At 36.8% G+C, this 27648-nt stretch overlaps 1 protein-coding gene across 1 annotated transcript in view; it reads right to left on the bottom strand.

The window, feature by feature from the left end:
- Positions 1-27648, bottom strand: part of HIBCH (3-hydroxyisobutyryl-CoA hydrolase) — a 1796007-nt gene that overhangs the window by 252926 nt on the left and 1515433 nt on the right. The window contains exon 9 of the mRNA XM_044073705.1: positions 21771-21890. Coding sequence (XP_043929640.1) covers positions 21771-21890 — 120 coding nt within the window. The remainder of the gene's footprint in view (positions 1-21770; positions 21891-27648) is intronic.

Here is a 27648-nt window from a genome sequence, read left to right as displayed (position 1 = left end):
TTGGCTGACGCAAGCTTGATATATGGCCGACTTGGTTCCGAGGAGGGAACCGATAAACCTTCAGTAAGGAATGAACGAAGATTAACATCAGATTATTTCAAGTTATCTTGAATGAATGGAAGAATAATGGATTTACCTGTATAGAAGTGTATAAGGAGTACATTACATTTATACAGAAGAAAGGAGACAGGTTAGCATTAAAGAACAGGAAGACAATAACACTCAATAACAGATTTTAAAATCATAAAAATTATGCAAATTGGACTTGAAAGCTATAAGTACAGAAAATATGGAATTACATTATTTATGGAATACAAAAGAAGCAAATTAAGGAAATGATGGTTACAATAAAAGTAGTATATATTATTTTGCCTGAACTGCAAGATGCAAGATTGCTGGGTTGTGATGTAATAAAAACATATGACAATATATATCATGTCCAAGAGTAAAATATTTTGGAAACATGGAACATGTGAGGAAATCATAGCATTCTTTCAGTGTCCTTACGACAGTACAATCAAGAGTTGTGGTTCATGGATGGAAAAGAAAGAGAATAAATACACAGAACAGAGGGAAGATAAAGCTGTCCCATGAACAGCATATTGTGCTCAGTAATAAATACATTATTAGAAATGTAGTTTATAATATAAAGGACAATCTGTGTACAAATAAAGGGGAATATTCATTTGATTATAATTTACACAGATATTGTGTTAACTACAACGAATATCATGTGGTTAATATAATGGTTTTACGATTAGAGAAATACTTAGGATACACAGCATTAGAAATAAAAAAGAAAAAAAGTAAGGGTTCTGGTGATATAACAAGAAATGATAATATTTACGTCATAGGATCTTAAAGATTTTAGGAGTCACCTTTAGGAAATATAAAGTGATTATGAAACAACAGGAATCATTGTTAATTGATATTCAAGTAATTTGTTATATGATAGTTTTAAGTGATACGGGAAATGTATATTTAATACTAGTTAAATTGAGTTATGCAGGAAATGTTTTGTGTTTCCCACAAGTTTGGAAAAATGACTGCTACAGATGGTACACAGTATAGGTTCATAGGTTGGTACTACGCTATCGGCCCTAGGGCCTATACAAGTCTAGCCATAACAATTCCCTGGATATTTCTTCCAACAATATTTACTTCCCTGAACCCCAGTCTAGCAGGGCGACTGACATGATCCCCGGGGTGAATTTCCTATCTCCCATCCAATTGTCAAGGTTTCTTTTGAAGAGGACCAAGGAGGTGCTCTGCTTGACATGTATGGGCAGTCTATTCCAGAGTATGGGGAGTCTCTGGGTCAGGATCCTATCCCTCCAGCATGTTTTGTTCATTGTGATGACAAGGTTTAGATCCCTGGAGCGTGTGGCTCTGAGGGACTGGTATTAACTGGAGCATGTCCAGCAGCTCAGGGTTTGACATGGCCTTGTATGTTAAGCACAGATCGCCTCAGAGTAGACAATATGCCACAGAGTATAGCTGGAGTTTTTTTAGATGGTCAGCATAGGGCATCTGCTTTAGGCCTGTGATTCTTTTAGTGAGGTATTTATGTGGCCTTTCCAGCTGTTGCTGACGTCTTGTGAGGTACATACCAAATGGGGCGTTGTACTCTATAATGGGTCTAATGACATACGAGTACAGTGGGACAATGGCCTCCTTTTTTCTGGATGAAAAGCCCTTAGTGATGAGGTGTATTTAAGGTATTTTAGGGTTCTAAGCTAAATCCTACAAAAGTAGTTATTAAATTCTACAAAATAGTTATTTTATATAATAGAAAAGAGAGGGGGTGACATTTGTTACATCCTGTTGCATATCTAGCTTCTTTACATTTAAATTTTGGTCATTAATTTAATTAATGAAGGAAGAAATAAAGTTTTCTGTTGCTTATTACATACCAGACATGAAAAGGTCTGGATAATGGCAGATTCTTAAAAATAAAGTAACGAAAGATAAGCAAGAGAACATACAAAGAAATATGTGAATTATTTAAATTCAATTTAATGAGATGGAGAAGAAAGTACAGTTGCGTACACTTACCATAAATGCAGATGTTTGAGTGTATTCACTCTTGCAGTCAACACATTTGGGTTATCTGCCTGCAGGTAGCCCTCAGCCGGCCTGAATACGAGTCTTGGATTCCTGCATCGGATGCTGTCTCTTCTTCCATGAAGTCATGTCATCAGGGGTATAAAACATGCAGCTGACACCATTACGTCAGTTTTTCTTGCCACAGATGTCAGGTGCCCCATCAATGGGAAGCAACTGTATATTATGGAGCACCTCCATCAAAAAGCAAATACACCAGAAAACGTAAATACAGTAAACAAGAAGGAAAAGTAGAGCCAAGAGAAGTCAGGGGGCTGGAGGGAGGGTAACCAGGACTTCAACAGTGAATACACTCGAACATCTACATTTATGGTAAGTGTACACAACTGTACTATGTTCTTCCTGTTTCACTGTTGCAGTCATCACATTTGGGTTGATTCCCAAAGCTAAGGAAGGGAGTAGGAAGTTAGAGAGCATTAGGACCACCTATTAAGCCCTGCAAGACTGCAGTGGCAAAACCAGCACTGGATTTAGAAAAAATAGGCATGTGGTAATGCTTGGTGAAGGTATGTATATAGCTCCAGGTAGCAGCTTCTAGGATGTCCCTGGTAAGGACTCCTCTAAAAACGGCTGCAGAGGTAGATGCAACTCTGGTGGAATGTGATCTTATCCCCTGTGGGGTTGGTTTTCCATGGTGCTTGCAGCAGAAATGAATGCAATGGGTTATCCATTTAGAAATGGTTTGCTTTGAAATGGCCTTCCTCTCTGCTCCTGCAGCAAAGCCAACTAGCAGCTGTTCGGATTTTCTGAGAGGCTTAGTCCTGTCCAAATAAAATCCAAGTTGTCTGTGCATGTCCAAAGAGTGCAGTATTCGTTCTCCTTTGTTTTGTGGATTAGGGAAAAAGGTAGGCAAATGAATGGACTGATTTAGGGCCACACTAGACACCACCTTGGGCATAAAGGAAGGATTGGTCCTGAGGAAAACTGTGTCTGCATGAAAGATAATGAAGGGTTCCACTGCCATGAGGGCCTGTAATTCAGACACTCTTCTTGCTGAAGTGATGGCTAGAAGGAAGGCTGTTTTCCAAGAAAGAAATTTCAACTCTGCAGTTGCAGCTGGCTCAAAGGGAGGGAGAGTGAGCTTTTCCAATACAAAGTTAAGGTCCCAGGCTGGAGTAAGGGCTCTTCTGGGGGTCTTAAGTTTTTGGCCCCTCTAAGGAATTGCTTTAGCAGGGGTTGAGAGAAGAGGGGTGGCTCAGTATTATAATGTGCTGAAAGAGCAGATGCATGAATTTTAATTGACGAGAAGGATAGGCCCTTGTAGAGCATTTCTGTTAAGTACTGAAGAATATGAGGTAAGCTGGGCACCGTTGTGCCCATCCCCTCAGTCTGGCTCCAAGAACAGTATCTTTTCCACTTTTCAGCATAGGCTTTTCTAGTACTAGGCCTCCTTGCATCCAGAATGACATCTAGCACCTGCTTACTGAGGGATGCTATTGGAGAGCTCAAGGAATTAGCCAGGCTGCAAGGTTCAGGGTTTGAAGCTGAGGGTGCAGAATCTGGCCGACCTGCTGGAACAGCAAGGAAGGGGTCTGAGGCAGGTTCCATGGTTCCAGCAATGTCATACTGTGCAAGAGGGGGTACCAGTGCTGGAGTGGCCAGTCTGGTGCAATCAGTATTGTCCTTGGCTTGTCCTGTTTGATCTTTAGCAGAAACTTCGAGAGGAGGGGCAGAGGGGGAAAGGCATAAACTGAGAGGCTTTCCCAGGTAAAGGACAGGACATCCACTTTCCAAGCTTGACCGTGGGAAGTCCTTGTGCAGAATTTGTCCAATTGGTAGTTCTGAGGGGAGGCAAACAGGTCTACCTCTGGAGTCCCCCATTTGTTCCTCAAGAGGTTGAATATTTTTGGTTCCAGTTTCCATTCATGTAGGTCCAAGAGATATCTGCTTATGCCGTCTGCCAGTGAATTTAGCTTGCCTGGCAGGAATTGAGCTTGTAGGTGCACTTGGTAGCTCAAGGCTGTGTTCCACAGAACCATGGCTAGTCTGCAGTGAGGGTACGAGTGCGTTCCCCTTGGCTTATTTATGTACCACATAATTGTGGTGTTGTCTGTCTTTACCAATAACTGCCCTGGAAGGATGCAGTCTTTGAAGGCTGTCAGGAAATTCTGTACAGCTAACATTTCTTTTTGGTTGATATGCAGGTGCATCTGACTCGGGTTCCATTTGCCCTGAATGCACTGCCCTGCCAAGTGAGCCCCCCATGCATAGTCTGATGAGTCTGTTGTTAGAGTTTGGGCGGCAGGGGGTAGAGTGAAAGGGAGCCCCTTGTTGTGGTAGCAGGCCTCTGCCCACCAAAGGAACTCTGTCTTTATACAAGGAATGATAGGAATGATTGATTCCATGTCCTGAGAATGTTGACTCCATAGGCTTTTTAGATACCACTGTAGTTTCCTCATATGCAGTCTTTCATATGGAATTAGTAGAATGCAAGATGCCATGAACCACAGGGCTTGCAGATAGCTGGGGCTTTGTGGCCAAAAGTTTGAAGTAGGTTGTCAAATAAACTTGTTTCTCTGGAGTGAGGAAAGCCATCTGGGAAGTTGTGTTCAAGCTTGCTCCCAGGAATACAATCGGTTGGAAGGGTACTAGGTGAGATTTCTTTTCGTTTATGGTGAACCCCAGTGAGGTTAGAAGTTTATTTACGAATGCCAGATGTTTTAATAGCAAGTCCTGGCTTTCTGCCTGAATCAGACAATCGTCCAAGTATGGGTATATTTGAATATTTCCCTGCCTGCAAAATGCAATGGCTGGAGCTAGACATTTCTTGAATACCCTGGGCACAGTAGATAAGCCAAAGAGAAGTGCAGAGAACTGATGGTGCATGGAGCCTGCCCTGAAGCGTAGGTATTTCCTGCAAGATTCCCTTATTGGAATGTGCAGGTAAACTTCTTTTAAGTCTAAGGTTGCCAACCAGGCATCTTTGCCTAGCATAGGAAGCAGCGGAAGAAGTGTTAGCATTTTGAATTTTGAGATTACCAGGAAGGTGTTTAGAATAGAGAGGTCCAGGATAGAATGCCAGGAGCCGTCTTTTCTGGGTACCAGAAAAAATCTTGAATAAAACCCTTGTCCCCTTTCTTCTGCTGGCACAGGCTGAATAGCCCTGATACTTAGAAGAGAGAGAATCTGCTGTTGGGCCTCCGCCCACTGATTTGGGGGTAGGTCTGGCCAACTGTTTGGGGTTGGTAGGGTGTGGAAATGGAATCTGTATCCTGGGGAAACTATATTTAAAACCAGTTTGTCCTGGGTAATGAGTTCCCAGGTTTTTGCACGCAGGGCGAGTTTTCCTCCTAAGTGAGCAGGCAGTTGAGCAGAGCTTGGAAGGGCTAAGGTTAAGTCATTACGCCATTTTTCCGTAGGGGGGTGACTTACTACTCCCTGCTTTGGAAGTGGGAACCCCCTCCACAACTTAGGCCTGTGCGCAGCCTGAGCCTGTAACCTGTGTGGTCTGCTGCTCCTGGGTTTGGACTGAGAAGTCCTGGAAGAGACTGTAAAGGACCAATTCTTAGAAGGCCAATGCCTACTAAATCTGGGAGGCTGTGCCTGTACGAAATCTTTAACAGTTTGCATAGATTTAGCTTTTTCCTCCATCCTTTTGAGGACTTCTTCTGTTTTGTTGCCAAACAGACAGTCTTGGTTTAAGGGACCATCCAGTAATTTAGCTTTAACATGATCTGGCAAGTTTTGCTCCTTAAGCCAAGCATGCCTTCTAAGTACAGACCCAGTGACAGCAGCCCTGCAAGATGCTTCTAAAGAGTCAAAACCACATTGCAAAGCATGTTTACCAACATGTTCTGCAGAATGCATTAAATGCTGTAATTCTTTATGTTCAGCACAGTCAGGAATCAACATCATTTTCTGTTTAAGTAGTCCCATAATATGCTGCTGGTACTTTAACATATGAAACTGGAAATTTAAAGCCCTACTGGCCAAGAAGTGTATACCTTCTTACCCCATCTGTCCAGGGCTCTAGAATCTCTATCAGAAGGGGCAGGATTTTTGGCAGCAGTAGCCTTAATGCCCTTTGGTCCTTGGGAAATGGTCTCTGGATCTGCAGGACTCTGGATTCTTGAACAGGAACTTGTGAAAGTCGGGTATTCTGTAATACCTGTCAGGTTTTCTGGGAGCTGGAGGTAAAGTGTCTGGGGAAAGGCTAGATTCCAAGATAGCATCATCTACAATGTCCAGAGCAGGAGGGATAGCTAAAGGCCTGTGTTGAGGAAGGAGTAAGAATTCCCTAAGCCTCTTTTTGGAGTCAGAGTAATCTTGGCTTTCCCAGCGGAAATGCTCCCTAAGAGTGCGCAAGGTTTCACCAAAAGAAAAATCTTCTGGAGGGGAAGCAGAGGGAATGGAATCCTCTGCATCAGAATCCTCGTATGTAGATAAGGGCAAATCCTGGTCATCAGAAGTAACAGAAATATCAGATTCCTGATCAGAAGAATCAGAAGGAAATTCAGTTCTAGGTCTCTTAGAGGGGGAAGGCTGGCTTCCCCTAATTAATGTAATAAGGTCTTCGGCCATTCTAAGCATTTCATTTTTAGGCATATGGGCCTGAGCATGCGGTTTGGACGTCGGTTTTCCAGGCGTGTATCGAGTTTTAGGCCTGGATGAAGAAGATAGTGTTGGTTTAAAATGCAAGTCTATAGGCCTGAATACACTCTCAGAAGCCGGTGCCTGCACAGCGGCTCCGGACCCATCCAAGATAGAGTTATCCGCAGGTTCCATAGTCAAAGAAGTATCTCGTGGCATACCGGACTCCGAATGGGTCTCAGTAGAGGCCTGCGCATCTGAGGTAGTGGGTATCAGGGGCTGCGAAAGCGCCACACTGAGTACCGGCGGACTGGTGACTAGCTTAATGGAAGCGTTGTCAGCAGTTTTGGACCTATGTGGTCTGTCTCTGTCTTTATCTTTACATTTTTTCAGAAGATCGGTAGTCGGATGGCTTAATGAATAATTTGCTGCAAAGATAGCCCGACGACGAATAGTTTGGGGGTTGAACAAGGCACAAAACCGACAGTGAGGGACGTTGTGGTCTGGGCCTAAGCAAGGGATGCAGTACGAATGAAAATCTTTATGAGGTATTTGCTTTCCACAGGTAAGACAACTGTTAACTTTTACTGACATCTGTTGGCGCAAGAAAAAAAAAGATCCCCAACTGGGTACTTATCTTTTTTCAAGACTTCGGTTCTGAAATTCAAAAATGAAAATTTCAGGAGTCGGCCAACCGGCACTTACAAACTGCTTCTGCTTCGGGCACCTCACGGCAAGAAAAACTGATGTAATGGCATCGACTGCATGTTTTATACCCCTGAAGTCATGCAAGAAGAGACAGCATCCGACACAGAAATCCAAGACTGGTATTCAGGCCGGCTGGGGGCTACCTGCAGGCAGATAACCCAAATGTGATGACTGCAACAGTGAAACACGAAGAACATCAGGAAAGCATTCTATGAAAGAATAATGGAAAGATGGTTCTATACATAACGTTGGGCAAACTTAAGTAAAGTGAAACTATAGTTACTGTGGATAACAGATGATAGATATTGAGGAGCTTTTCTCCCCGGGCCTGCACTGAAAATGGGCCACTGGCTCAGATGGACTTTCCTGGTTATCAAAAGACAAATAAATAATGAGCAGATTTTTTAACACTATTAGAAAGACAAGACTTTTAAATTTAAATAAGTTGCCAGTCAAATGTTATATGTTATGTCAAACTCTGAATAAAATATTGTTTCAAACGTAAAGTAGAAGAGACAATATAGCATATGTTCTGAAATGTCCAACAGTTAAATTATTGTCCATATTAAAGAGAGAAAATGCAGCAGGAGAACAATTGTTTTCGTTATCCAAATAATTTGGGTTTGTAAAATTCAGTCCAGCAACCAGAATACAATTATTCGTTTAGGATCCTGGTATGTGAACATAAGAGCGGACTATATCAGGGGTTCGTATTAAATTTCCACACTTTGGCATTTTTACACGAGCGGCAACCAGAAGCAAGCGGATATTTGGAATTTGTTTGTTTTTTCATAAACCATTAAGTTTGGGATCCAACATGACTATTTTGGATGTAAACTTGCGTGTTGGTCCTGAGTATTTTTTTGGTGAAGACGCCAGACAGTAAGAGTACACTGTTTTAGTTTAATATGTGTTCAGCTTTATTATACTCAGCTAAACAATTGGCATACCATCACGTTTCTTGATATTTTGGGACTTTAAATAACAACTGAATAAGGGCTGATTACATTCTACAGGGGTTCGCAAGATATCTTTATTTACTCTGCATGTCTACATTGCGTCGATCAGAAGCAAGCGGCCATCTTGAACTTTTTTTCCAATGATAAACTGTTCGGATTTTGGCCTAAAATATTAGCAACTTGTGTTTGGTGCCAATGATGACTGTTTTTGACCAGAAGCAAGCGCCACTTTGAACTCTTTTTTTCAAGTTATAAACTTTGCCGTTTTTGGCTAGAAATATTAGCAGCTTATGTTTGGGGTTAGTTTGTGGTTAGTTAAGATGGTTTGCCACATATAGTGGTGTTGCACCAGGACTGGTCAGTTATAATAACTAAATAAAACAGTGGCTGGTCGCTAGAAAGATTTGCAACTAACAGATGTAAATGCTTAACAATGTTCATAAAACCTTTTGTTCTGTTCTTCACTAATATTAGTTAGAGGACGCATTCTTTCATTGTGTATGGATGCATTACACTTCTTTTCTATATTTAGAATTTAGTTAAAATTGGAATAATATTGTAATAATAACATTTGCTCTTTATTTCTTTTCTAATATTGTATTCAAGTATAACAGCTTATTTTGACCTTAGACATTATAGTAACATACGTTTAAAGGTTAGAGGAATCTGTGTAGAATCACACTAAATATGTTTGGTAGAAGGGTGTTGGCTATATGCTTGGGCATCAGAATGCATTAATAATATTATTGCCACTTTGGTTTTGTTGACATATATTGATCTGTGTTTAAAAACTTTTATACTTTTCGTATTCATGCTTTAATGATTCCATATCACAGACAATGTTCAATATTATTCAAGGCGAAAGGGGAGTGATTTAGTTGTAATACTTGAAGCCTTAAGTTCACTTTTTCTGATAATTTTTGGTGGGATCCATCATTTTTATTAGTGTCTAAATGAAAAGGCAGTTTGTTATTTCTTGTTAGACCATTATCTTGCATTTAATGTATCTAATTTTCACAAATATATGCCAATAGTTTTGGTCATGAAGAAGGAACTATCTTTCTTTAGTACTAACTAAGACTGTATGATTGGCATATATAGATATCCTTACTTTATTAAAGACACTGGACATAAAATACCTACTCTAAAAATAAAGGGGATATTATTCATTTACTATTTTTTTGACACTAAAACCCAGGGTCCTAATTTGTTTGGGAATAAAACAATAGGGGTTGAACCTGTAGGTCACAAATGCCAAATATACCGTGTGATGGTTTGTGAAAAAATATTATATGTCTCTTACTTGCTTCTTGCTTGGTGTGATGGATCTGCAGTGTTCTTATGACACTCAGTCTTGCTGGCTGGATTCTTGCTAAAATTCAAAGTCTGATTATATTTGCATTCACAGTCTGTTGCATACAGAAACTTGCAGAATATACACTGATGAGAGAATATACTTTGCAGCACTTGTCTTTAAGAGCAGTAACCAATAACTTTTATAATAAATAAAACTGGACAAACGTTGCAGCTTAAAAGTACTGTTCCAACTTTACTTCTCATATAGTACAGATGATGTGAGAGATATAACATTTACCTCAGAACACCAAATGTGTTCCTACCATATCCCTAAACAACTGGATTTATACAGCTCTTTATATAGTCTTTTTAAACATATTTTGGAGAATTGCTTATCCTGTAGAAACAATACTAAACTTCCTTGTTTAACAATGTCTTGTAAGAGACCAGCTTTTCTGACAGTGTGAATATCCTGTAACAGTGTCCTGATGTCCATGTAGAAAAACATATTTTTGAGGAAACACATTGTCCTGTATTCTATTTGAATCTGTGTATAGAAACATGTGTTCTTATGTCAATGCTGATAAGCATATCCTGTTTTATGAAGAAAAACATATTTTTGAGAAAACACATTGTCAGAGATCAGCTTTTCTGACAGTGTGAACATCCTGTATTTTATTTGGATCTTTGTATAAAAACATCTGTTATCCTGTTTTTCCATGCAGAATAACATGCCATTGTTCTTTAAGGAAAAAATGTCCATTCAGCAGATTCCTTTTCCAAGCCATGGTCATTTAGTATGACTGCTGATCACATATTACTTAAACTTTGTTTCTGCATTTAAGCAAGCCTTTTCTTTCAGCATATTTACAACATAATTAATTTCAGATTTATATTCATAAAATCTAACAATTCCCTCTGTTTTTAAACATACTCAAAACATTTTATATAGAAAACACAAGAAACAAACCTTTAGTTTGATACAACAAATCAAAATGCAATTTTACATAGTTAATACAATGATATTAAAGTATTACTACCAAAACTGAATGTATTTAATAACTTTTTCTTTTGCAGACCATTCTGTGAAAATATTTCATCAGTTATGAGCTGTGTCTGCTTTAATGTTATTATTTTTTAACTTGATCAATTTATTCTTTTGCAATCACAGAATTTAATTTATGACTTAGAACTGTTTCATTAACTCTTTGCAACTGTTGAACCAACTATAAGAGACAGTAACCATGTGCTACTGCAAGCATTTATACACTGCTGAAAACACACAATTTCAATGTCATTTTAACCATAACATTGTGGTCATGTCTTTGAACTGCTCAATAACATCTTGGTAAAACACTGAACTGGGCTTAGATAATAAATATTTGAAAGCAGTTATTTTCCTGTGGTAAAACCAATGATATTACAACTTGACAAATTACTTTTGAACTTATTACAATGTATCCTGTACAGTATGTATTTACACAGACTGTTTGCTATTCATGCATTTCAATCTAGTAGGTACCCTGGACCCATTTTTTATTTAATATGGTTTTCACACATATTTATTACTAGACATTAATCTCATTTGTACTGAATTCTTCTGCATTTGTACATACAATGACTATAAAGTACATTTAGTCTAATCTTACAAATTTAATAACATTAATATTAAGCAAAATCTTGGAAAATGTTTGTCTCTTTAGAAATATCTAGTGGAACTGACACCAAATGCATATGTCATGTTATTTTAAACTACATACTCAACAATTATTAAAAATATTCATGCTTTTTATACCAACATTGTTTTGCCAAAAACTTATTAAAAATAGTGACCGTTCTTGCTATTAGAAACATTTATGCATTTTTGCATATCTTTATTCTCTCTTGTATAGCTGTAATCAGTTTTAAGCCATCTCGTTTTTTTAAACCATCTCTTGTATAGCTTTACGTTTAACAGGTTGTAAATACAATTTAATACTAAACAATACAATAATAACCATTATGATAGCTATTAACAACTTGTAAAATATCTTATCCTGTCAGGTTTAATCCAGTTTACCAATATTTCTAATACACTAATACCTGTTTTTCCCTCTACCTAAAAGAGTATTGTCAAGAATGAATGAGATATTTTTTTTTTCCTGTAGCTTTATTTTAGACCCTTATTATTTATTTTTATGTAGCTTTATTTCAGACCCTTGTCACAGTCTGTTTATACAGTCAGTGTAAAACTGAGAAAGTGCCCCTCCCTCTTATACAGTCAGTGTAAAACTGAGAAAGTACCCCTCCCCCTGTAGTACTTCAGCACTGTTTACCTGCCCTATGCTGTGAAAATAGAATGTATGTCAGCCTAACACTATGGTTATACATTTATTTTATTAAATTATGAACTTTTGTCTGATTTGATAATTTTTTATAAAGCTTTTGCTGTTTACTACCACTAGTAGGCATTTACACCCTCCTGCACAATTGATTTGAACTGTATATATACTATAGCCCATTTGCTGGCTGTACTTGATGCAACTGAGTTTTTTCTTCTCTTTTAACATTTACTTGCAAACAGATTATCAGTGACATCTATGCACAATTGTGGCATTTTATGACAATTACTAAATAGTGTTGCCTGTAAACATTTTAACAATTATGTTTTAATAACAATGATGCTTTAGAAAAACTCAAGCTACTTATCTGGCAATCAGTCTTGTTGTTTATCTTATCTTTCCAGCATTTCCTGTAACTATTCATTCAGTCTAGGAAGGTCTGAGCTTACATTTCATACTCTGTAAACTATAGTTAATTCTTTTAGCATTTTTCCTTTAATGTGATTGTGTTTTGCATAACTATGCATTTATACAACATAAATAGACATCATTTTACAATTACCTTACATGGATTTCAGTATTTTTTATTATTTATTTATTTAACTATTGAACTGTCCTGCCATTAATTTTACAAAAACTGTTTGACTAATGCCATCTGTGATTTTCTTTTTAAAATTCAGAACTTTAACTGTTTGGTGTTACTATATAATTATAAACAAATTGTAAAAAACAAAATAGATATTAGTTTAACCAACACATTTATATTTATATTATTTATATTTGCTAATGTCTGCCTTTTGCTTTTGTGTATTGTAAACAAATGTACTCTAGATGAAAAGAGCATACACGCATGTCTGTCTTGTATCTGTATATCTTTATACAAGCATGTCATGTCTTGTGACTTTAAATTTTTACTCATCTATTTTTATTTAATTTTATACACTAGAACAGTTTTGTTTACCTTTTGACTATGCTAATGAATGGCATTCATATACTTTACTTTACTGTAGTACTGATATATGTCTTGCTTTAACTGAATGAAAGTAAAACATTTAAGAATGATTTGTCCCTATCATCCTACCATGTATGTTTAACCATTTTCAAAACATAAACATATTATAAAATATATTTCTTTTGCACAGATTAACTGTGTATGCAGGAAATTTTTAGTCTTTGTCAGTTCAGCTAATTTATTTTCTTTATCCTGCAACTGCAGTTGAATAGTTTCCTGTAATATTGTATGGTCTTTCTGACATTTTTAGTAAGCTGTTCTGCTGAATTTGAAACTCCTATGCCCTTTTGAAAAGATGTGTGTATAACTTGTCTAAGTTTCCTGAACTCATTGTGTCTGTCTTTTAGAAGTTTATTACATTTCTTTGTAACAAAATGTACTAGAGTTTCTATCAGTAACTGATTTGACTGTTGTTGCAACTCTGAAATAAACCTTTTGCATCTGGTGACAGAACATAACTGTTCAACATCAGAATGTAATGGAAACACTTTACCCTTAGTTAATTCTTCAGATCTGTCTTTACAGTCTATTTTTATATTTGCAATATGATGCAATATTTTTTTATGACATAATACACAAAATGCAGTTTTGTTGAATCACACAATAAACATATGTCATATTTCACATGATTTTCTTTGAGATACCAGTCAAATATTGTAATACATTTGCATAATGCCTTACTATCAACCTGCCCTAATAAGGTTTTACATTTACTAATGTGCTGTGTATACCAACATAGCAATTTACTAAAGTTTGGTTTACTCCTGCATGAATTATAAATAATATTCATACTATCTAGTAATATACAACCTGTCTAGGAATACAGAAACTATATATGAATATACAAACTGTCTTAAGAATATAGAATATAAAACTCTCTTAAGAATATACAAACTGTTTTAACATCATCCACACTAAATATGTGACACAGAAAAAGTCTTACCAGTTAGCAAGAAAACAGGTGATCAGGCTGCTATTGCAGATGGCTGGAAATTTTTCAAAGTCACTTGAGAAGCTGGGAAAGCACAACAGGCAGTGGACTGATGGGCTAGTGGATATCCCTCTTTTCTTGAAGAATTTATGGCACTGCGAATTTCTTGAACTAGTCTCACTCCGGATTGTAGACGTCTAAAAAAAACTTTACTACTGCAAGCTGCATAAACTGGAATACTTCTGTTCAGAATTGACACATACGTACAAATGTTAGTTACTGCAATTTAACTGAAGTGACCCTCTGCAGGGCTTACCATCACTCCTCCTGTGTTTGAATGCAGATTGTAGGTTCAAATGCAGACTAGCTTGCCATTGAAAAATTATATGGAGCTAGTCACTCAGCTGCCTCGCCATTGAAAAAATATTATATGTCTCTTACTTGCTTCTTGCTTCTTGCCTGGATGGATTCTTGCTAAAATTCAAAGTCTGATTATATTTGCATTCACAGTCTGTTGCATACAGAAACTTGCAGAATATACACTGATGAGAGAATATACTTTGCAGCACTTGTCTTTAAGAGCAGTAACCAATAACTTTTATAATAAATAAAACTGGACAAACGTTGCAGCTTAAAAGTACTGTTCCAACTTTACTTCTCATATAGTACAGATGATGTGAGAGATATAACATTTACCTCAGAACACCAAATGTGTTCCTACCATATCCCTAAACAACTGGATTTATACAGCTCTTTATATAGTCTTTTTAAACATATTTTGGAGAATTGCTTATCCTGTAGAAACAATACTAAACTTCCTTGTTTAACAATGTCTTGTAAGAGACCAGCTTTTCTGACAGTGTGAATATCCTGTAACAGTGTCCTGATGTCCATGTAGAAAAACATATTTTTGAGGAAACACATTGTCCTGTATTCTATTTGAATCTGTGTATAGAAACATGTGTTCTTATGTCAATGCTGATAAGCATATCCTGTTTTTTATGAAGAAAACATATTTTTGAGAAAACACATTGTCAGAGATCAGCTTTTCTGACAGTGTGAACATCCTGTATTTTATTTGGATCTTTGTATAAAAAACATCTGTTATCCTGTTTTTCCATGCAGAATAACATGCCATTGTTCTTTAAGGGAAAAATGTCCATTCAGCAGATTCCTTTTCCAAGCCATGGTCATTTAGTATGACTGCTGATCACATATTACTTAAACTTTGTTTCTGCATTTAAGCAAGCCTTTTCTTTCAGCATATTTACAACATAATTAATTTCAGATTTATATTCATAAAATCTAACAGTTTGCATTGATGTTGGACCAAATGTGCATTTATACTAGATATAGTCATAATACATTTTATGTATAACGAATTAGAACACTATTTTTGGGTGTATCCAAGCTGGATTTTTTATCACTAGATTTTGTTTATTAACATATGTGATTGGAATTAAACCGACCTTAAAATTGGGAGTGAGTGAATTTCACTCAAAATCTTAAAAAATAAAAAAAATATAAGATACTGTGAGTGATTTAACTAATAAATCAGATAACATCAGACCTAACAAACTTCCTTACGGTGGCATTTGCAACTAGCAGTTGTCAGAATAACCACTGAAGTCAGGGTGGTTCCACTGATTGTAAGGGAATTTTGGAATTTAATAAAAATTTGGGCTTATCTATCCTTACGGTGGTCGGTTACTTGATTATACCAAACTTGACTCCACTTATAGTAAGGATATTAAAATTAATAACCTTTTTACTAGGGTTTGGTTGGTGGTGCCCAAATACATGGTATATATTGCACCAAGAAAAACAAATAAACAAAAAAGTCCAACAATAATTTGGTCGGATTTAATGACAATCAAACATCAAAAACTGTTTTATAAATAATCTTGGATACATTCAGAATACAAATCAAAATATATAATATTCGGATTAGTAGCACAGTTTGGACATCATCATGCAAAACATGGATTTAAATGATATTTTAAAAGGCCTGTCTGCAGATAAGGACAACTTAGAAGCCTTTGGGCTTAATTTGGACCATACACCTATGAATGAGAGTAATATTATTTCAAAGGATAAATGTATACAGGTCTTTACCAAGTTACAACGACAAATGAAAGCTTTCAGGACCAACATTTGGCATTTAAAATCATTTAAAGCATATAAAATCAAAGACATTACTCCTAGAGGGCTTCGTATTAAGTTACAACCTCTTGTTTCTAATATAGACCAAGAATTAAGGCAAGATTGGGCCAAGGCACAACACCAGGCATCAATGTTACTCATAGATTGCCTGATAAAGTATTATGAAAGAAATATTGAGACCCTTACTTCAGAATTACATAAAACCTGTTCTGAAGTTGAAACTTTTTCTGGGACCACTCATTATCTAGACCAGTTAACACAGTTATCCAAGGAATTAGAGAATATTGAAACAGATCTCAAGAAAAGGAAACTACATAAATTTAATCGGGATTTAGGAGATTATGAACAAGGTATACCTTTTGTCACTATGAAAAATGTAAGATTCAATGATGACACATTTAAACCTTCTAGGGGTAGGAAGCGACCCAGACCCATTCTAAAAAAACAAGACCATAGAAATCTGGTCACCACTGATGATGATTATTCATCTACCATGGAAGGAGATGTTTCCTCCAACCAGGCGTCCCCAGTGGCTAAAAAAAAAAAAAACAGTCCATCCCTTTAGGGGGCAGACACGTAGAGGAGGCAGGAAGCACAAGCATAAACACAGAAAGAGGTACAACCAGTCTACAGACACTACTCAAACAAATCACAACACAATAAATAATGTCCTAAATATTTCATCAGTTATATTAACAGAAAGTCAATATAATGTACTTAATAAAGGACTAAATTTTGTACCCACAGCACCAGTGTCTGAACATTCATTTGTAGAAGATATTAATAATTTTTGTAGAAACCTTAACCTAAAACTATTCTTTTCAGACACCACTAATTCTCAAAGATCTACAGATTTTAAATTTGGCAAATCATCATTTATGCCCCCCATGGATAAATATGTATCCACATTTAAGGAGTGTGTATTAAGGGATTTACATTTTTCAAAAAATATGGACAGTTTACGGAACAATCTCAATCAACAGGAACGAGAAGCATTAAGACAACTACAACAAAACAAAAATATTGTCATAACTAATGCAGATAAAGGTGGTGGCATTGTTGTCATGGATTATATCAAATACAAGGCAGAGGCAATGAAACAGCTATCTGATTCCAGATTTTATATCAAGATGATAATAGATCCTACTTCCAATTTTAAATCAGAAATAGATTCATTTCTTGATTTAGCGGAGGAAGAAGAAATTATTACACCAAAAGTGGTAAATCAACTCAAAGTTCAAGAACCTATGCCTCAGTTTTTTTATTTAATACCTAAGACACACAAGGATTTAAATAACCCTCCTGGAAGACCCATAGTGTCAGGTCATGGGTCTTTAACTGAGCCTTTATCTGCTTTTCTAACTGAATATTTCAAACCATTACTGCCCATGGTAAGATCCCGGATTCAAGATACCACACAATTCTTGAATATTATTGAAGATTCACAATTGGAGGAAAATTGGCTCTTGTGCACGTTAGATGTAACATCACTATATACAAGTATCCCACATATAGCTGGCATACAGGCTGTAACATACTGGTTAACAGAATCAAAATTATACTCAACAGGATTTAACAACTTTCTTATTCAATTAACTAAGTTTGTTTTACAAAAAAAACATCTTTTACTTCGAAGGGATCCCTTATTGGCAAATTAAGGGGACAGCAATGGGAGCCTCTTTTGCTCCCATTTATGCCGATCTTTTTATGGGATATTTGGAACTACATCTTATTTATGACAGTGAGCGAAACATTTATTTGGAACATATGGATATATGGCGGAGATACTTAGATGACTGCTGGTTGGTGTGGCGGGGTAGTAAGGATATTCTTACCAAATTTGTGGCATATCTCAACCAAAATCCATGGGATATAGAATTTACGATCAATATTGGATATACAGAAATTGTGTTTTTGGATGTTTTAGTTAATAGACTTGCGGATCATACCTTATCAACAACAATACATCGGAAGTTTCCGCAGTACAACACGATTCTGCATGCAACAAGTTCTCATCCCCGCCACATCATCACCAATATTCCAAAATCACAATATATGCGTTTAAAAAGAATTTGTTCATCTAATACAGAATACTCTAAAAGAACTACTGAGTTAACCGCCAGATTTGTAGACAGAGGATACAACATAAATCGACTCAATCAAACAGCTGCACAAATTGACAAAAAAAGTCGTGATGATCTGCTTAAATATAATAGATCTACAGAAGGGCTACAGTTAGCCAAACAACCGATTAGGTTGGTTACTACATATGGTAATAACATTAAATGGTTCAGACAAATTGTGGATAAGCATTGGGGTACATTACAATCCAACTCATTACTTCGAGATATTCTCCCTCAAAATTGTATATTTTCCTATCGGAGAGGACGAACCATCCAGTCAAATTTTGCACATTACAAACGTCATTTTCCTGGTGTAAAACACCAGACCACATTGTTTGGAGACACACTGGTTGGCTGTTACCCATGTGGACACTGCAGTTTATGCCAACATATGTGGAAAACTAAAGAATTTACCAGCAGAAATACATCAAAAATCTTTAATATTAAAATCTTTGGCAACTGCAGTTCAGATTGGGTGATATATCTGGCACAATGCTCATGCTCTGCGTTCTACGTAGGCCAGACATCTAGGCCAATGAGAATTAGAATTAGCGAGCACTTAAGTGCCATTAGAAATAGGCGAATAACCAATGCCTTATACAAACACACGAGACAACACACCACAGCCTCGTTTCAGTTTATTATTATTGATAGAATACAATCACATAGGAATTTTAAAATGGGGTGGCACAGCAGATTAAATAACATGGAACAAAGATGGATTACCACACTTGGGGCTCTTTTTAAACCTGGGCTCAATGAATATCATGTACATGAAGGATAAATGCTAGGCAGGTTACACCCACACTACAGTTACATTGAGTTAATCTGGTATTGTTTCCCAGAAACACCAACAATTTTCAATTTTTACAATAACTATAACAACAGTTAGTAGGACCCCATTACTATGTAAAATAGGCACATAATTGTCAGTTAGAATATATATTTAACAATTCTAATCTTTTGATATAATTTGGTTTTCCCTAATAAAACATAATCTATATCAAACATTAGCTGCATGAAATAGATTTCACTATTTTAATGACTATAATTCACATGTTGTATAATTTGGTAATATTTATACCATATATTATTGGATAAAATAAGTAATTTTTGTGAATCTATTTATGTAACAGTGCTGTACTTTGAGCAGTTAAGCAGTAAGAATTACTAAAAGGAACATACCAATTTAAGAAGTGAGTATAAATTGAGTAGCTGGATGCATTATGGGCTGAATTGATATTTTTTGGATAAGTCACATTGAGAAAGGCTGTGTTAGCCGAAACCGGTTTGTGTAACATAATTAGGTTGTTTATACAATCTAATAAATATAATAAATATAGTTTTTATTTGTTGCCTTTGAGTGCTGGTCCCTTCATTTTGGATTTTATCCACATTATCATGACTATACAAAGATTTTAGTTGACAAGCTGAACACAGTATGTCTGACCATTATTCTGAATATATACAATGCTAGAACAAAATAGGTGCTATTTAATAAAATACAGAATGAAAATGAGATTTTGAAAAAATAAAGTACTGCTTGTTTCAAAAAGACAGGATGATAGGAAAATATAAAATTAGTTTTGTATTACTTACCTGGAATAAGTGAAAAATCTGATTATTTTATAGGACTATGTTGTTATTAAATAAATGACCCCTACACTATTTGATAATTGCTGTGGGATCTTTTACATTAACCTCAGCTACAACCAACTCAGGCAGCTGGGACCTTAGTTTAACATCTAATCCGAAGGAGCACAACACCCCCAATTTTGCATTGAAGTGGAAGTAATAGAAAACAAATCCAATCATCTGTGATGGGAACAGAACTCACAGGCTTCTAGTCTTCCAGCACCAAAGGGAAGTGTACTACTTGCTGAGAAAGTGGCACTGACATAATAACTATATAGAATGCAGTTATCTAAAATACAGAAGTTATGTTTTATTATACAGCCTTACTAATACATTTATTAATGGCCTGAGGTCTGCATCAGCTTTGAAAGGTTTGTTCAATAAAGCCACTTTTGCTGAAACAGAAATGGCTGAATTCAGTACACAGAATTCTGCCAAAAACACTTCTTCAAATATGATAAAATCATAATTACTTTTTTTTTCAGAACTGAGAAGATCAGGTAATTGAACAGTTCAATATATTAATAGCAGTTCTGTTTTTTTTTTCTTTCCTTGTTTTGAGCTCTTTTTGGCTCCCTCACAAATCCCTATCATCTCCTGGTGCCTCACCTCGATTACCACTTCTGCTAAATACTTTGTCCTTTCCCTGAATTTATTCCAATCAATATTTAGGGCCAGTGAGGAAACTGACACATCTCGGGGCACCAATGTACTGCTGCCAAAGAAGTACTTGAGGCTATGTGCAATGCATGTCAGTGCTAGATAACTCTCACTTCTGCAAGGGTCTGATGCCAATATGATGTCCAATCTCTTATACAACACTGAGTGACTACTTCCACCAGTCTCCATCAGAGAAACTGAACTGTGTAAGTGTGCCCCAAGTGTGTGAACTTGCCCCTCGCCTAAGACATCTCCAGCCATCTTGCCTGTGTTATGACCTGCACAGAACTCAGTTTGAACTTGGATCACCAGGGCCCTAGCAAGGCTTTATCCCCTCTTGTCTAGTGTTTATTTTAGTGAAGGAGTCCTTTGAAGACTTGGGTGTGTAACACTTTTGTTACATTCTGAGTTCTAACCCATAATCATTTTATAAGGCTACAAATCAACTTTGTCACAGGGCACTCAACAAAAATAAATTTACCCTCTACTAGTCCTACAATATGCTACTTAAGTAATAACCGACGACATGGTGTGGTATATTGAAGATTTACCAACAGTTGGTGTGGTTTAAATTCACGAGGGCGAAACCCGAGTGATTAAACAAAGGCAACCATAGGTAAATCTTCAATATACCACAACCAGGGAGTTGGTTATTGCTATTATACAATGAGATTATTTAAGAAAAAATAATGTCTTTGTATAACGGCGGATTACTGTTCTTCAGCCGGTTGTGGTATACTGCTTCTTCATTTTTGATGTACTGCGCATGCGTATGGGACTTGTGTTCCCATGCATACCCAGTACATCAATGCTTTGAAACGGATGCAACAGAGAAAAGAAAGTCTCTGTTGCTCCATTTTCTCTCTCTCTCTTTTTTTTTAATTGTTAAAAAAAAAAAGTTTGGGGGCACTTTATACCAATGGAAAAAAGTCCAGGCGACCGGACCTTTTTCCGTTGGTATATTGTGGGATTTACAACGGGCACGTTAGTTGTCCTGGGCCAATCATTGTGCATGTTTTCGAATATTAATAGGGAGTCATTGTATAATGTAAAATATATACCATTATAGAGACGCTGATGAAAATGAACACATGCCTACAGCTAATTTGCAAGGAATACCTGCTGTTCTGCAATGACATTTTTCTGTAATGGAAACGTATCTTTATATTTCATGCTTCATGTAACCATATGAAACAAAGTGGCATAACCAGCACTCTACAAAAGTTTACTGAAGTAACACTACTTACAGTGAATCTACTATTCTAGCTGTTCTATAAAGCAGTAAACATTTTACACTGAACAACGTACCATGCATGCCTGGCTCAGTCTATATTCCATAGCGAATGCGTCTTTTAGGCTCAAGGTAGCTCCCTCCTTCAGCTGTCTAAACGTTATCTTCATAGATGTTGGTGACATCTTAATCAGTGTCTATAAAAGAGCAAGTGTACATTTCTATTTTTTTTGTACATGGATAACATTGTGGAAAAGAACAGCAGCACAGAGTATGGCAGACAGAAAATTATGCACTTCAAAATGCAATCATGAAAATGTAGTTCTCACTGAAAGAATACCAATGAAAAACTTACACAGTTGCTGCTGCTATAGTTAGATTTTTACATTGCACTAGTTCTGTCAGAGAAATATCTTTCATCAGATCATCCATAGAGCAATGGCCATCAAGTGCAAGGATTTTACAGGACTTTTGCTGACCGGTCTTAATCAGACCAAAGCAAAAGAGCACTGTGAATACTATACCCACATTCTCTTAATAAAGGCTATTTGTGTACTGCTGTTGTGGTGCACAACAATGAAAGCGCCTGCATTTAAAAGAGGAGTTATAATGCCAATTACAAATAAAATGTTCAGACAAGTGCATTAACACCACCAAACTAGACAGTAAAATGGAACATCCTTCTGTACGCCAGAGAAAAAATAATCTATTGAAAACTGTGATTTTCTTCAAAACTTCATCTTTTCTTACTTCAATTTTACTAGTAAATGAAAGGTGTAGTATCAACAGGATATGAGAGAATACGAGCCTCCCACCAGGCTTATTAAACACAACTCACAAAATATATTGTTGGGAATCTCTAGCACCTCTGTAAAGTCCACAGAAGTTCTTCCATGTTTAACAGTTACAATCTTAATTAAACTTTAGATGTGGTACCCTTTCTTTACCAATCAAAAAATAACTCCTGCACGTAGGAAAGTTGCCCGGCAACAGCCACAAATGTCCACAAAGAGAAGCCAGCAACTAAATAGGATCCAGTGAAAAAATATAATTTATTATGAAAACAGCATCAAAAAATAGCTCAGACCGGTTTCGGCTGGCAAACCACACACAGCCTTCCTCAGTGACAATAAAAAACTAAAATGATGCATTTAAATAGTGACAAGATCACATCCTATTGGTTCAATTAAAATTGCTCGTTTAGTCCAGGTGCAAACAAAGCACCTAGCTTAGTAATCCATTTCTTTTCCTTGGAATCTAACAATGAATGCCAACCTGTTTTATTAAATCTTGTACCCTTAATTAAATCAATAATCATAAAAGAAAATTTAGCAGTGTGATGTTTGGTGGTGTGTTTATATAAAGCATTGTTGATCTTCTTATTTAACCGTGATTTAAATGATTATCAAGGATCCAACCCTTTCAGTTTTCCATCTAAACAAGTTCGTTTTAACCCTTACCCAGGTAAAACACCCAGAAGGAAGAGACCCAGATCGATTTTACGGAACAAAAATAATACTGATGGCTCATCCACTGATCTGTCTTCATTTACAGACAGTGACATGCAGCCAGCATCGGATCTCCCTAACCCCAAAAGAATACAGGGTTTTACCCCTTTAGGGGGGAAGTATAAGCGTGGAGGCAGGAAACACAAAAAGAGTAGAGGATATTCAGGGTCTGTTACAAATGGTAACACAGAAGTAAGCATTGAAAATTCAAATGTTCTTAACTTGTCTGATTTCACCTTGTCATCAATACAGCTGGCCGTTCTCAATAAAGACTTAAATTTCATCCCTGGTTTTGTTACTTCTGAAGATCATTTGGTTCAGGACGTATTGTCTTTCTGTAGAAGTGTAAATCTGAAATTACAGTTTGGGGATGGGGATACAAGTTATGATCAAAACAAATTTATTTATCATAAATCCAAGTATCTTCCACCAATGCATCCTGTTGTACATTTATTTCAGAACATGATTCTCAAAGATCTACACTTTTATAGTTCGGAGACTCGTTTTAAATCTAACAATTTATCACTTAGGGAGAAACAAGCCATTGAGGAATTACAACAAAACAAGGATCTGGTTATTATCTCAGCGGACAAGGGCGGGGCTGTAGTGGTCATGAATTGGTCGGACTATGACAAGGAGGCTATGAGACAACTATCCAATAAAAGACACTATGCTGAAATGTGTCTTAATCCTACGCATAGATTCAAGCAACAAATTGATGAATTCATGACCATTGCTAGGGACACTGGCCTCATAACTAGTTCCACTTTACAATTGACAATTAATGACCCTATCAACCAATACATCTACTTCCTTCCTAAAATTCACAAAGACCCTGTACATCCACCGGGTAGACCCATTGTTTCTGGCAGGGGTTACCTCACAGAACCATTATCCTTGTTCCTAACCAAACACCTCAAGCCTTTGTTGACCCATGTTCGTTCTTGACTACAAGATACAACAGAATTCTTACAGATTACATCTGAGGCACAATTGGAATCTGGTTGGTTGATGTGCACATTGGACGTTAGTTCTTTGTACACAAATATACCACATTCAGCAGGATTGGAGGCTTTAGCTTATTGGCTTAAAATTGCCCGCATTTATGAAGAGGATTTTAATTCTTTTCTTGTTGGCTTGGTAGAACTTGTTCTAACCAGCAATGTCTTTTTTTACAGAGACATTTGTTTTTGGCAAATCAAAGGTACAGCAATGGGAGCATCTTTTGCTCCCATTTATGCTGACCTTTTTATGGCATACATAGAGGAACATATCATTTACAACACTAGTCACAACATCTTTTTGCCAGAAATTGATATTTGGAGGCGGTATTTGGATGATTGCTGGATGGTGTGGAGGGCTGATGTTGAATACTTAACTGAATTTGTTTCATACTTGAATGATAATATATGGGGTATTGAGTTCACTGTCAATTATCATGCTGAAACAATTACGTTTCTTGATGTCCTGATTACTAGACAACAAGATCATACCCTTAGTACTCAGGTATTCAGAAAATATCCAGAATACAACACAGTCCTCCACGCCTCCAGTTTTCATCCACCGCATATTGCCAAAAACATACCCAAGTCACAATTTATACATTTAAAACGTATATGTTCCTAGCATGATGTCTTTCAGCAAGACAGACGTGATTTAATTAATAGATTTTGTGACAGGGGCTATCCGATGGGACACGTTCTTGCTGCTAGTAATTGGGTAAATTCTTTACCCAGAGAGGATTTTCTCCAATACAAAGCCAAAGATCAGAGAACTGTACAGCCATTAAGGTTTGTTACAACTTATGCTAGAAACTCAAATTTACTTATGGACAGTGTTCAGAGAAATTGGAACATTTTGTCCAACATTCCTGAATTATCAGATGTATTACCTGAAAAATGTTTATTTTCATTTCGAAAAGGTAAAAACTTGGCTTCATATTTCAATCATTATAAACACACACACTTTACCAATAGTACTGATTCAGTACAAACTACTTTGACTGGTGAAAAGTTAGTGGGTTGTTTCCCATGTGGTGACTGTAGTAACTGTGACAAAATTTTTAAATCAAATGAATTCACAAGCAGGAATTGTTCCAAAGTTTATGAACTATCATTTTTTGCAAATTGTAGTAGTGAATGGTTAATTTATCTGGCAACATGTAGTTGTGGTTCATTTTATGTTGGCCAAACTTCTCAGCCCTTAAGACTGCGTATTTCTGAACACCTGAGCAATATTAAAAATAAGAAGATTAACAATGCTTTATATAAACACACCACCAAACATCACACTGCTAAATTTTCTTTTATGATTATTGATTTAATTAAGGGTACAAGATTTAATAAAACAGGTTGGCATTCATTGTTAGATTCCAAGGAAAAGAAATGGATTACTAAGCTAGGTGCTTTGTTTGCACCTGGACTAAACGAGCAATTTTAATTGAACCAATAGGACGTGATCTTGCCACTATTTAAATGCATCATTTTAGTTTTTTATTGTCACTGAGGAAGGCTGTGGCTGTGTGTGGTTTGCCAGCCGAAACCGGTCTGAGCTATTTTTTGATGCTGTTTTCACAATAAATTATATTTTTTCACTGGATCCTATTTGGCTGCTGGCTTCTCTTTGTGGACACCCTTTCTTTACCTCAATAGTATGCCGTGGTGGTGCAGTGGTTAAGCGTTGTCGCCTCACAGCAAGAGGTTCTCCCATTCAATTCTGGGCTGGAGCGCCTTCTGTGTGGAGTCTGCATGTCCTCCCCACGGTTGAGTGAGATTAAAGACATGCAGGTAGGTGCATGCATGAATGGGTTTGTCTTCTTTGAAGGTTGGGCATCGGGCTGGCAACTCGGCATCGTAAAAATCCACTGCCAATCATTAGCGGACCAGAGTTCCACTGTGGCTACCCCTAACCGGGAAAAGCCGAAAGACATTACTCTCTTTACCTCAATAACCCAACAAAAAGGTATTGAATGTATTAAATTATATCTAAACAAGTATACAGATACTTCTCTTGTTGAATTATACTGCTCCCTCTTAGAAATAGTACTAGAAAATAATTTATTTTTGTTTAATCATAGATATTATAAACAACTAAGAGGGTAGCTATGGGATCCTCAGTAGCTCCAGCCTTTGCCAGCTTAGTAGTAGGCTGATGGGAAAGAGAAATTTTGAGTAAACTAGATTTTGCTAAAACATAGTTTTTTTATCGGCGGTTTGTCAATGATTTATTTTTTATTACAAGCAAAGATTCACTAGAACTCAGTAACACCAATCACATCTTAGCCAGTATTAATAATAGTTCCAATTTCTTAAAATTTGTATTAGGAGGTGAAGGATGCACACTCAGTTTTCTAGATGCACATTTAAATTTGGACACTAGTAACAATACATTTTTAAGTAAAATCCATCGTAAGAGTACCTTTTCCAACAGTTTTCACCACAGAAGTAATCATCCTAACTTTATAAAAAACAACATACCCAGAGGACAGTTTATAAGAACCTCTAGGATGACAAGTGAAGATAATGACTTTTTAGAAGAGGTAAACTTTATTACTGCCTTGTTTAGAAAGAGGCTATAGAGTAGACATGTTAAAAAATGCCCAGAAAATCATTTCCAAGAGGTCTGAACAATCTAAACCCATCTTAGATAAAGGGTTTCAGCAGAAAGATAAAGTAAATTCTACAGAGGAAACAGCTAGAGCTAGATATGCCACAGAAATGTCTGCAGATAGTTCTGACATAAGAAATATTGTATCTAATAACTGGAAGATTAAAGAAAGGAATAGAGATCTACTTGATATCCTAGGTAAACAGCCTTTCTTTGTTTATAAAAAGAATATTAACATTAAAAAATAAGTTATGTACTCACTATAATGTCCCATCTGAGTTGTTGCATTTCATTTGTCTTCAACCTGTGGGAACTTGGATCTGGCACGGATCCGACTCGGCCGCATTTTCTAGCATCAGATCTGAGCTCCAAGCTCCTCCCCTACCCATAATGCCCCTGTCTCCCTCCTCCCCTCAGATCGAGTTTACTGCTGACCATAACACCCTGACCAAGCCAAAAGTCTAACACCTTGATAATAGTACCTTGAAAGCACTACAGGAAAGACAAACGCTTGCCATGGTAAGGGCTATGTCTCATCCACCCAGTGCACCACACAGCCTGCAAAAGGTAGGGGGAAGGAGGATGGGAAGGTTGAAGACAAATGAAAAGTAACAACTCAGATGGAACTTTATGGTGAGTACATAACCTCTTTATCCGAAGTTGTTGTTTTCATTTGCTCTTCAACCTGGTGGCCAGAGTCCCCAGCTACCACAAGACTCTGGGAGGTCCTCATGGAAGGATATTCCGAAGCATGGCAGAGCCAAAGGATTCCCTGCTTCTGGACAGGAGATCCAACTTATACTGGGAAATGAACGTGTGCGAAGATGCCTAAGTAGCTGCA

This window comes from Protopterus annectens, chromosome 6.part0 (genome assembly GCF_019279795.1).
Source record: "Protopterus annectens isolate FY-2018-M chromosome 6.part0, PAN1.0, whole genome shotgun sequence".
NCBI classification, from domain to species: domain Eukaryota; kingdom Metazoa; phylum Chordata; order Ceratodontiformes; family Protopteridae; genus Protopterus; species Protopterus annectens.
Note: the sequence above shows the minus strand (reverse complement) of the source record. Positions and strands in the feature narration are given on the sequence as shown.